The sequence below is a fragment of the Watersipora subatra genome, chromosome 3 (genome assembly GCF_963576615.1).
Source record: "Watersipora subatra chromosome 3, tzWatSuba1.1, whole genome shotgun sequence".
Classification (NCBI taxonomy): Eukaryota; Metazoa; Bryozoa; class Gymnolaemata; order Cheilostomatida; family Watersiporidae; genus Watersipora; species Watersipora subatra.
Genome location: NC_088710.1, coordinates 11,013,790 through 11,026,929, shown reverse-complemented (window position 1 = coordinate 11,026,929; position 13,140 = coordinate 11,013,790). Strand labels below are relative to the sequence as shown.

Here is a 13,140-nt window from a genome sequence, read left to right as displayed (position 1 = left end):
TGTAACCGAGTCATTATTAATACTATTTTGTAGACACCTTTCTACTAATCATTTGCTCTTATGGGTTTGTAAAGGTGAAAGAATGTCAAAGTGGCGAGCAAATAGAGGTGCCATTCTATTGAAGAATGGCACTCCATTTTTCAACACTTCTCCTATAGTGGCGATCTGTTAGAGGAAGCGTTCTATTAAAGTTGGGGTTCAATTGGAGGTGGCGCTCTATTAAAGGTGATGTTTTATTAAAGGTAGCATTCTATTAAAGGTGACGGTCTATTATAGGTGCTGTTCTATTAGACGTGATGTTCTATTAGAGGTGGCACTCTATTAGAGGTGATGTTTAGATAGAGGTTTTAAGGTATACGCAACCAAACCAGCAACTATTATCATCAAAACGTTGACACTCAAGGGTCAGTGAAATAAAAGAGTCATTGTGGACTAATGAAACATGTAGAAATATACAACAGGCGAATTAAAATGATTTTGTGTAAATCAGAAAGAATAACCTAAGGTTTGTAAGAATTGCTGAGTAAAATAGAACAACACACAAACTCATCATGACTTACCATGAGCAATTCTCCTTTTGTAGAATGTTTCACCACTACATCCAGTAGATCAAGGCACCTACAAACAGCCCTTTCTCATAAAATGGCAACTTCAACCTAGTATTCACAGAGCCTAAACCTAGCTATAACCTAATAATATCACAGGTTATTTTAGTGAAATACTGAGAACAGGCTGGAAGGGTTTGGAATAACATTTAATAAAACTGATCATGTTATACAATATTAACATTCCCAAGCATATAACCACCTGTAGGCTAAGATAGCTATTCCTGCAATTGTGAACATTGGATAAGTTTATAATACATGACATTCTCCTTCTACCCTTTGCAACTTTCTCGGATAAAAATTATAATAAAACTGACTTCGCTACAAGATATAGAGTCAGCGTACCGCAATTTAAAGTGTTTCACTTCCAGTTTCTTCTGCAATTCTTCAGGAGAGTTTTTGTTCTTCCGCCGCATGCTCTTGAAGGCTTCAGAGAGAGCATCATCCAATTTGAACATTTCATTATCAGAGAGGTCATCATCCTCCTAAGACACAAATGATCTCAGCATGCAGACATTCGAAAGCTAACAACATGCCATATTGACATCAGGTCTTCACATAAACTAACAGGTATTTCTGAAACTATCCAAAACTTTCCTAAATAGTGGTGACCAGAGGATATTGTAGCTAGCTAAACAATTTAATCAACAAGCACTTAGATTGCACAGGAGATTGAAACCGAACTTGAGTTTGCCATAAGTTCATAGGATGTTAAGAAAGGATCAGGAACCACTCACCTCCCCAGAACTCACATCAGCAGCGGAACCGAGCGCTGCCTGCACTGTAGCTCTCATATTCTCATCCACCTCTTCACCCTCTTCCTCATCATCACTAGAGTCATCTGAAGAAACGAGGGAGTCGTCATCTCCTGACTCTGGCTAACAACATGAGGGAATGAGTTTAATTCCAGTTAAGCGCAACTTGTATTAGTTGGAGACGTGCTGACTGATTTTGGCAAACCAACATCTAGCATGAATCACACGCACACACACACACTGACTGCTAAATGACAGCCAATTCATGTTCAAACAGAGACAAATACTTCTCACAAAAAAGTTAAGAAATAGGAAAAAAACTGAATATGTAGCCATGGATCCCCCAATTGGATTGCGTCCAATATAATGAGTCCTGTTGATAGTTTCATTTCCCAAGTTGAGTGACTCTTAGGCAACGAATAGCAGTATCATTCATCTTATCATTCACCTTCCTACTATACATGTGTAATATACTAATACAGTGCGCCCTCAGGTTACGACCGTTCTGATGACCCAATTATATGATTTTTAGCCCTCGATGTCAACAAATTTTTTTTCGAAATTCAACTTTAGCAGTCGGTGTGCCGATTACGCAGGAATAACAAGTATGCTGATATGCTATTCACTGGAATCCCTCTAACAACAAATGAAAGTGATACGATGTTCGACCTCGCACAGTTCGAACATTGATAACGATTGCAAGCAATAGACATCAATTAGTAGAGATATTTCTCGGTTTCTCAAGGCATATTTATTAAGAGATCTTTGACAAGTTGGAGGTAAGTTAGCAGATTTGTTGCATCGCATCCAAAAGGCTTAATATCGCTCTAATATCAGTTTAATACCGAGTGGTTTCACTGGGTCGCCATGAGATGATGTTATAAATATCAGATACGGTGCTATGGACACAATGAAACACATTCATCTGACTCCTGAACTATAGCTAGAGCATACAACAGATATACCACATGAAATCACTTACTTTGTCTGCCAATGGTTCGTCTTCTCCTGATTCACTTTCCACATCATCAGTGTCAAACTCACTGTCCTCTGATTGGAAGACCTTCAACAGGTCAGAGAACATGAGAATCAAAATACCTAGTGCTAGCTTGGCTTAGCAATAAAGATTAGAATAGCCTGTAGGTCTAATATACTCACATCAAGGATAAGCTGAATAGCTGCGACATCACACATGGGCAAGATTTTAGTAAAGACGCTCGTGCTAACAGATCGAAGTAAGAGAGACGACTTCGACATGAGACTAATGAGCACCTCCGTTATGACATCACACCACGAAGGTTCTAAAAATAATTAACTTGTCACAATAGTGGGTTAGTGAAAGCCTGAATCATGTTTTCATGATGCAGATGATACAGATTTGGAGTTGTGCACACGTTGAGTTACCATAAGATAAGTGTTTCAATGCACAGTCATATGTTGTGGATTAACACTTTGTTAAAAAAAGGATTTTTAAGCCAGAGGTCATAGCGGTGCATTCAGAACTGCTCAAATTGAAATAAGAATCACTGAAGTGTGGGAAATGTTTAAAATTTAACAGCTTGTGAGGCATTTTCTTGCGCATCATTCCTAAGTGCCATTTCCATCTTTCACAAGCATGAAGCACTCGATAAAAATTTGCGAGTAAAAAAACTCACTTAATTTGTGGTTTTTGCCATTTTTGCCATAGAAATAGGAACAACTGAAGTGTGGAAAATGTTTAAAATGGAATAGTTTGTGCGGTATTTGCCAGGCTAGTTTTCATTCTTTGCAAGCAAGAAACATTTGGTAAAAATTTGCGAGTAACAAAACTCGCTTTACTTGCGAATTTTTGCTGTTTCCATCTTGTGGATGACGCATACTTGTGGATTAATTGTGTTAAGGAAATACAGTGTATGCAAACCCATTTTACCGGCCTAGTATAATATAAAGATTTTGTATTTTAGCACAAAGCACCAAAACACACAGGTATTTTATGTTAGAAAGCAAGTATTGAATTCATAATAGGCAGTGTTGCATTGGAATATCAGGTAAAGACTGCAAATAGCAGGTCTTACATCCTAATAAAGAGGTATCATATTCAAATGTGTAGGTATGATCTGTTGGCAAATAAGTACTGTATTCAAATAACTAGGTAGACTTTTACAACATCTCAATTATTATTAATCTATTCCTTAATTAATTATTATTAATTATAGTCATCTTATTATATTTAAATTCAATATATTTTAATTAATATATAAATATTAATTATATAATTAATATATATTAATATTAATCATATAACTAATATTAATATACACATTAATATATATAACTAATATATTAACATAATTTGATATAAATTAAATAAGTCAATATTAATTAATATCCTAATTATTTAATCACAAATATATTTTAATAAGATGTTTTTTTTTAACAAACAAGTAGAGTAACTTTACCTTCTTTTTGAGACTTTTTTCTGTTCACTGCCTTCTCATAGCACGTCTGGATTTCCTACACAAAGGTGGCGATATATGAAATTTAAGAATGAGAAGAAAAGTTCATGATTACAAAAGCAGCCCTAATGAACACATTGGTACAGTTGTCATGCCATTTAGTATGCGAATACTTGCACCTATGTCATGTGATATATAAACACACCTGTTATAGTCTGTCATTCTGTATATCAACACACATGTTATAGACTGTCATACTGTACATCAACACACCTGATATATATTGAAAACAATAACTTTGCACCCAATATTTACCTTAATAGTGTCAGTTAGCTCGGCTCGTTCAGATTTATCCACGATGAATATATGAAGAGCGAACAACTCCAACATAAGCTGAAAGGCTGCGTACATCGCAACTTTAGCCTTATCTTCACCGACATCCTACAAGGGAACACACTCTATCAAAACTTACTTTGATGAGCTGATGACAATTCCTGACTCACTCAGCAAATGTTTGTAGAAAATTATTGTTAGAATGCAACAAGCATTCATGGAATGCTTCAAAAATGCATAAAAAATACAGCTATTCGATGCAAAGGTTGGTGCAGAAACAACCAATTTTGCAAAGTTCTTGTCTAAATAAAAGAGACGCCTATCAAAATGAAAAAGGGAACAGCTTTTTGGTGTGTAACTAGTATTACAAAACTTTAGTGAGAAAACTTGTCCTCATATTTGTAACTAGCGGTAAGTCTGGTGTTGCCCAGGATTTCCTTTATTCTCAATCAGATGGTCTGTAGGTGGGTGGTTAAGAGTCTCAGGAACGAAATGAAGTTTTCAAACTAAATATTTTAGCAACTTGGCAGATGGCACAGAGCATGTGCATGTGAAGTTTGAATGAATTGAACCAAAAAATGCATGAACACAGCATTTATGCAGACTAACAGACAGACACAAAGCAATATTTATCAACATAAACAAAGTCATTGAAAAACTTGTAATGTACAATTGCATGAATTTCGCTGCAGTTGACGGGGATAACAGAAATTTGAACAAAGACAAACCTAGGACAATCCAAACTAGTCACGTATGGGCACCCTCCCCTTGCATGAAAAGTTAGAAAAAAGGTTAACGACTGACACATTACCTTCTGTCGCTGAACGATCTCTTCTGAACATTTTTGTAGCTCCGACCAGACAACCAGCTCCTGTAAACAACAGAGTCGGTCTAACTTAACCTCATTGCGACCCGCTAGATGGACAAGAGTGGCACTAGGAAAACATTGTCAAAGTATCATCGTTGAATAAGTGAAAACCGCAACCTTGACATTAGTGTTACCAACTAAGAAGTTACTTGAGCTTATTAGGGGCAAAGGAAGGCAGCCAACTTCATTAGATGAATTTATGGCAAGCTTGAATACATGGGGAGAGTAATTGGTTCAAATCCAAAGCCCGAATTTTGAGCAAAGCAAAGATATGATTTCTTGCCTCATGGATGGAAGACCTCACAGCTAGTTTTCAGTACTCGAATGAACACAAAGATAACAACAAGAAGAGATATAATAAGCTCTCTCTTCACACACAGACTAAAAGATATTGTAGAACAGAGTAAGTTTTATGCTAGCCTTCAATACAGGGAGTTTGGTGCTCACGAGCAGCCGACTCCGTTATATGATTATTTAACTTCTACACAAATTGATAATTGAGGTTTTGTGAAGAAAAATTTAGCTTACTGTACAATAAAATTGGCCCCCTAACCATATGACCTTTTGCCTAGGATCTAGATGTGTGAAGAACATTCGTAAAGCAGAATCAACAATAGAACTGAGACAAATTGAATACAAGTTCCTTAAAAATTGGATGGGGTACTATTTTTAGAGTAATAAAACATTTATCGAATAATTTATTAATTTATGATATAATTTAAATTTATTATTAATAAGTACGTTAATTTATTTGAATTAATAAAAACTAGTACCCTGTCAGGTTGGTGCGCCGTGAGAGATTGTCAAGTGTAATAAGTAACTACACAATTATTCCAAAATTTGGCAAGGCAATCAATCGGCGCAGATGGTAGGGTGTAAGTCTACCAAGCCAAAAGTTGTGAGTTCAAATCCCATTGAAAACAATTTGTTTTTTTCATCTCCAAGCATTGCTTGAAACAGATGGATAAAGGTCTTACCATAGTGAAGAAAGTGAACTTTTTGTAGCTGAAATAACTAAAATGAAAACTACAATTTTCATTCTGAGATTTGAGACACCTTTTTTATTTTAACAAAAGGACTGAATAAATCCACATAATGATAACTAATAAGCGATCAGATCAGTGTTTTATAGATATTTTGACTAGCACTCACTCATTCACTAACCATGTTAGTTAACAGTAACAGCATGTACAATACACAGTAAGAAACATACTTTAATACAAGAAGTCTTACCTCTTCAGTAACGCCTCTCAGAGTCACCACCTTACCCTTGCTGTCTATGAGATGCTGTTAAATATATGATTAAAGTCAGCAAGGCGTACAATTAATCATAACTGGTTCAGAGATGACTGAGGGTGAACTTTCAGTGTCAAGAATAGAAAATCAACTATTTTTATAGTCAAGATTGTTTCAGAGAAACAGCAGACACTTACCCCTGTATATTCAACAAGTGAATGAAGAATCTCTTTGTAATCAATATTAATTTGTTTCCCTGATGATGACTTCTGTGCTGTAACAAACAAGGAAGAGAAATGTTGTTAACTATGGTGGTTTTGATCAAACATGGTGAAAACATAAGCACTCATGTAGCGGGTATGCATGTAAACAACCACCAACTGTGACAAGTCAAAGAGTTGCGTCACATGGTTGCACAAAGGTGAGGAAGTAACATATCAAGGTCCTCCAATGAGAAGTTATAATAAAACCACAGCGCTTGCTTAGTTTGTCAAATGGAATGAGAAGACAAATCCAAACACATGGCTCAAACACTGACGGATACATAGCGCCAACCTTTTGATACATCAAAAAATACATCACAACATTTAACACCAATTTTTACACAATTTATTGGCATACAACAATATAAGGCATGATATGTAGCAATAAAAAACAAGCAATTTTATGTAAAGATAAAAGAAATAATTTGATAAAAGGTAAGACATAGACTAGATATAGATAACTGATCCTTATATGAATAAAGCTAAGGGTCTGGATGAAGCCTAGTGATTGGTCAAAGGGTCTGGCTGATGCCTAGCGATTAGTTACCAGTATAGATACTCATTTTAACCCCATGATAGGCTGGTTGATCAATCCGTAAAGAACTCGTTCCTCCCGCTTTACTATTCATTCATAAATAATGATTGTATATATAATGGACCATATGCAGCAATCATGACAAGTTGAGTTGTGTCATTGTTCAATAGCTATCCAATGACAATCTGTATGTTGAATTAAAGCTTGCTCCTTTTTGAAAGTTTTAGAACAGAAAAAAGGAAACTTCTTGTCTCTAGTCAGCAGAGTCAGAGAAGTTTTAACATTTTTAAAAAGGAACCAGACTTTAATTTGCATATTCATTTGTGCTGAAACTAAAATTGGGTTTGCTTCCCTTTCTGTAACAGCCATTCGCATGATGGTGTGTATGCGCAGGTGCTGATGACAATATAGTCTAACCAAATTTTTTATATTATCAGACTAATTAAAATCAGGAGTTTTTTCTTCTGTAATATCTAAATGTTCATTTTCAAATTGTAAAAAAGTCGCCGGTTATGTCTTGTATTGATTTTCAAAATGTTATAACGTAACATGAAATTGCAACAGAGCCATCTTCTTCAACAATAAGCAACTAGATAATAAAATAATTCAGTTGGGTTTGTCTGCCCATCACTTGAGGCTTATTTAGGGATCACAATAAAGAAGCCTTAAAATACACTAAAATGAAAAAGACCGTAAAATGTGAGCTCCACCAACAGTGAATGTGAATGAATTACTTTGAGCTAAATAAGTCACCTTAATTTGTATTATTTTTGTAAAGATTTAGACGCTAATGCTGGTGTTGCTTGTTCAAGACCGATATAAACTACAGTCTAAATTCATTGTTTCAGCTGTGTATACTCTTCAATAAGTTATGGCAAACTTTGTTAGGAACATGCATAACTGATCAGCACAGCTGAAGATTTGGGTCCAACACTAACAATTTCATAACCAACACAGCAATCCATCTAGCAGATCCACCGTATCTGTGCGAAGATAATTACCATACTGGTGATGGAAGAGAAGTTATGAAAGTGACACAAGAAACACTCAAATTAATATACAGATGAATTCCATTTGTTCTGGGAACTGCTTCATAAGTTAAAATCATCTAAAGTTGGATCACATAACCCCATAAGAATACACTACAAAACATTTGTTTCGTTCCACAGCCCAAAATCCTATGACAGCTCCCTAATCAGTACCACAGATAATTACAGATAATTACAGATAATTACAGATAATTACAGATAATTACACATAATAATAAAACCAATAGTATTATAGAGAAATGCAAAGGTAATGTAATAAATGATCAACAATAAATTGTAACTTAACCAAATGAGGGCGCAGGCTAACCGATGGCTTCAGAGTTGGAGGTGGTAATATAAATACGCAGTGTAACTTACTCTAACCTACACCAGGTAATGTTTAAGGTAATATAGCTAAAGTAGTTATTAATTCATGTTGAAGTAAATATAGTTAAAAATTTGACTATGAAGAGAAAAGAGGAAGTGTTACTTTGGAAGGTAGAGAGGATACCGAGTCCCTTGATAAGTGACTCCTTGATGGGCTCCCTGTTTCCATCACTTAGAGAGACCACCTGCTGGCACTACAACGAGGGGAGTTATGTAGCTTGTGAAGGTGTCCACACATACAAAACACTTGCTAAAGAAAAGAGGCAGCCCTAGCAGCTCATGCTCATGGTCACCTACATGAACACACTAACAGGAAAATGAAGCAAACACATGAGAGCTCTGTAAATAGAAGACAATAGAGAAAGCAATAGAGATGGGATGCAAAGCTCCTCTGACTGCTGAACAGAAAATTGAACAAGGTTGAGCTAAGGCTATAAAGGGCAGATGTAAAGAGTTGAACATGGGAGAGCTAAGGCTACAAAGGGCAGATGTAAAGAGTTGAACATGGGTGAGCTAAGGCTACAAATGGGTAGATGTAAAGAGTTGAACATGGGAGAGCTAAGGCTACAAATGGATAGATGTAGAGTTGAATATGGGAGAGTTAAGGCTACAAATGGGTAAATGTAAAGAGATGAACATGGGTGAGCTAAGGCTACAAATGGGTAGACATAAAGAGTTGAACATGGGTGAGCTAAGGCTACAAATGGGTAAATGCAGAGTTGAACATGGGAGAGCTAAGGTTACAAATGGATAGATGTAAAGAGATGAACATGGGTGAGCTAAGGCTACAGATGGGTAGACATAAAGAGCTGAACATGGGTGAGCTAAAGCTACAAATGGGTAAATGCAGAGTTGAACGTGGGGGAGCTAAGATTATGATGGGCAGATGTAGAGGACATGGGTGAGCTAAGGCTACAAAGGGCAAATGTAAAGCTTCCAGCTACTGTAGAAGTGAATCTCTCTAGGAGATTGGGAGTCAGCAAGAATTACAGAATAGTCTGAGAATAACTCACATGCTCCATGTCTGCACACGGCGAGTTTATGAGAAAAGAGGAATGTAGCATGAGAAACTTGAGGATATCCGTCTGCCAAGTCTGACCGGAATTTTCGAATGAGAGAGAATTCAAGGTCAGCATGTGTGCTAGAGTGTTGGAGCACCACGGAATGATACCTTCACCTCTCCGACCGCTACAAGTGAAATATTACGATAGTTTCATCAAATTTCTGTGTAATATATCAACTACGTAGTTGTATACCGCGTGTAAAAACTGATTATCAATTTTTGCAAACTACTTCGTGATTTGAAGATGTTTACAAAATGAAAGCTTGAATGCACGTTACAAGTTATATAAACATGCTTTAATCCTGATGCATGACTTACCAGAGAGTAGCATCTGACGAGATGACATTCATCAGCTCCTGGCAAAGCTCCGCGGCAGCAGTAAAGTTGAGCTGAAAATGGAGACATTTTCTGTTAGCCAATCATTTGGCTGATTGCCATAATATATGACAACTCCTCCAACTAAAGTACCTCCTGACTGACTTTTACATACCTATTTTCAGCTACTATTACATTTATAACGTAATGAATGGCTGCTGTCAAAATTGCAATAATACGCTATAATCACTTTGCTAAAATTGAAGCGCTTAATTTCTTTGTTTAAGAAAAGAATGCAACTCAACTATAAAAACTCTTTAGTATAATTGTTTTGGAGAAAGGGCAGACCTGCGGGACCGAACTCTTACAAATGTAGACAGGTGATAATATATGACATGACTAGAGTAGACAGGTGATAATATATGACACGACTAGAGTAGACAAGTTATAATATACCCTAGGACACTTATATTTCGCTAGTATTTAGTTTCGTGAGTAGCTCACAGAGTAAAATTTCGAAGCAACTTAATTTCGCAGCTCTGATGAGTGCGAAAATATAGTGATGTGAAAATAAATGCAGATGAACAAACATAATTATACTCCTCAGGTTCGGTTCACCGATAAAAAAATTCAATTTGCGACTAGTTTGTAATTGTGAACCGCAGGTAGAATGGTGTGGGCAAGGTCGATAATGCAATTTGATCGCTTGCTGCCATTTGTTTCTTGGACTATCAACAGGCCAGTTTTCACTGGGGCAGCTGGCCGGCTGAGCCGCCCCAACTTTTTGGGAATTTTTTACGGTAAGTACAGTCCAACTCGAAAAACTCGCACTCAGATAAAATGTAACATTTCGTCTCAAACACAAGGTCAACTCAAACGGATTTGTTTGGTCAGTTCCAACGCAATGATAAATTGCTTCAGATAACTCGACCTCAACATCCTTTATTCGAAAGGTTATTTGCCCAACGGCCATGGACGCGGTTTTTATCGCTGTAGAATGTCACTTCATTCCAAGCCATAGAGACAAACATCAACTTCTAGTAGTTCTTAGGCATCATTATTATCATCATCAGAGGCAAAATATTTTTGTTAGCGACTTTTTATAAAGGTTTGCAAAAGATTAAGTTTTATCAATCACCCGCTTGGCCGTGTCCCATCGAAAGCGTAAAAGCCTCCGAATGAACTTAAAATAAAATCCGCAAAATTGATCTTTGTTAAAACGCTCAAAAGGAAAAGATGTTTTTTTCTGAGCGTATTAACTGCGGTCATGTTTTGCCTATTTTAATTTAAAAACGTCTCGTCAGTCACATCACTTAAAACAAAACAAATCTCAAAAAATTACAAGTTATTGAAGAGGTGTCAGTGGTGAATCCAAACCTTTCCAGAGCCATGCTGCTTGTGTAGTACTGCGAGTGTCAGTGCATGTGTCTTATTTTCTTTCAACACACGGTGCTCACTGCATTGATTGATGTCCCCAGCAAACGATAACGCTAACTAATGCATGTGCATTGACATCAAATTCCTATCATTATAAATCATTCCTAATGGGAAAATAATCCTAAATAATTGCAAAATAATAACGTAATAAATTTTGACAGTCAAATTATTTTGTCGGTTTATATTTTAACGATGCTATAGTGGTCGTTAAAAACGTTAAAATAAATGTCGTTGTAAAATTCAATTATACAGTATCAATGAACAAAGCTATTTAGTTTCGCTTTTTCGCTCGTTTGTTATGATAGTTTAGTTTCGCACATGAAACTTTCGCGAGAGGATGACACCGCGAAAACGCGAAATTTAGATGCCGCGAATACATAAGTGTCCTAGGGTATGACATGACTAGAATAGACGGGTGATAATATATGACATGACTAGAGTAGACAGGTGATAATGTATGACATGACTAGAGTACACAGGTGATAATATATGACATGAATAAAGTAGACAGGTGATAATATATGACATGAATAGAGTAGACAGATGATAATATATCACATGACTAAAGTAGACAGGGATAATATATGATATGACTAGAGTAGACAGGTGATAATATATGACATAAATAAAGTAGACAGGTGATAATATATGACATGAATAGAGTAGACAGATGATAATATATCACATGACTAAAGTAGACAGGGATAATATATGATATGACTAGAGTAGACAGGTGATAATATATGACATGAATAAAATAGACAGGTGATAATATCTGACATGACTAGAGTAGACAGGTGATAATATATCACATGACTAAAGTAGACAGGTGATAATATATGACATGACTAGAGTAGACGAGTGATAATATATAACATGACTAGAGTAGACGGGTGATAATATATAACATGACTAGAGTAGACAGGTGATAATGTATGACATGACTTAAGTAGACAGGTGGCAACAGGTCTCACTGGATAATTTTAAGAAACAATAAAACAGCAGTTAAACTGTTTGACAGAGCAGATTTAGAGCTTCTAAATTATGTCTAACATTGTTAAAATTGCAAAAGGTTGAGATGAGGTCTGGAAAAAAACAGAAATCAGGTGAAAATTAGGGAAACAGCTACAATTCATTCATCTTTATATATTACTATAGGAATGCCCGGCAGTGCCTCGGTAATAAAAAAGTCTGTGCGCAGACAACACAAACGTGATCAACTCGCATGATCAACCCATATAAGAATGCAGCTACAGGGTCTGGAGAGATAAGAGAATGATATGATACCCACGTGTGATATGATGTTAGAGATTGTTTTTGACGAGGTGATGGAGTCAAACATGAACGAGCCAGGCTCGGTGAGAAGACACCGTAGAATGGCCAACTGAGCCATGCCATCTTCAGTAGCCTTGACTACATCCACTATCTCAGCCATCTACAGCCAATCATATAGCTGAGCTTCACATACGAGCCAATAGAAACACAGGATAGCTGCCCTAATAATACATTTGGTTGAGTAAAAACAAGTATCACATCTAAGAACTGATAATAAACATCGATTTCAGAACTTTCCAACATTCAAAAAGTACGATCTCATCGTTTCACAAATTGAGCAAAACTTAACTGTTTGTTTTGTAATGAACAAACTATCAAACCCCCAGTGCTACCTACTACACATTTTAATGACTTAATTTACAAAAGTTAACATAAGTAAATATGCCAGAAATTTGAAACTTTGTGTCATTCTCATTCTCTTTAGTCAGGGAGAAGTGGAAGTTTTGGCTAATGTAGTCTGTAAAATATTGTTTTATTCAAAACAACCAAACACTTGGCAGTTACAAGCTTACTGAATTCTTCCAAGACATGTCACTAGTGAGATA

General features: G+C 36.2%; 1 protein-coding gene across 1 annotated transcript in view; it reads right to left on the bottom strand.

The window, feature by feature from the left end:
• The window catches only part of LOC137390081 (uncharacterized), a 38,802-nt gene that overhangs the window by 10,098 nt on the left and 15,564 nt on the right, over window positions 1–13,140 (bottom strand). The window contains exons 9-22 of the mRNA XM_068076328.1: window positions 12,552–12,695; window positions 9,827–9,897; window positions 9,459–9,633; window positions 8,549–8,639; window positions 6,430–6,506; window positions 6,230–6,283; window positions 4,940–4,999; window positions 4,111–4,236; window positions 3,799–3,853; window positions 2,519–2,661; window positions 2,343–2,423; window positions 1,343–1,483; window positions 951–1,090; window positions 561–618 (exon numbers count right to left, since the gene is read on the bottom strand). Of these exons, the coding sequence (XP_067932429.1) occupies window positions 561–618; window positions 951–1,090; window positions 1,343–1,483; window positions 2,343–2,423; window positions 2,519–2,661; window positions 3,799–3,853; window positions 4,111–4,236; window positions 4,940–4,999; window positions 6,230–6,283; window positions 6,430–6,506; window positions 8,549–8,639; window positions 9,459–9,633; window positions 9,827–9,897; window positions 12,552–12,695 (1,416 nt within the window). The remainder of the gene's footprint in view (window positions 1–560; window positions 619–950; window positions 1,091–1,342; window positions 1,484–2,342; window positions 2,424–2,518; window positions 2,662–3,798; window positions 3,854–4,110; window positions 4,237–4,939; window positions 5,000–6,229; window positions 6,284–6,429; window positions 6,507–8,548; window positions 8,640–9,458; window positions 9,634–9,826; window positions 9,898–12,551; window positions 12,696–13,140) is intronic.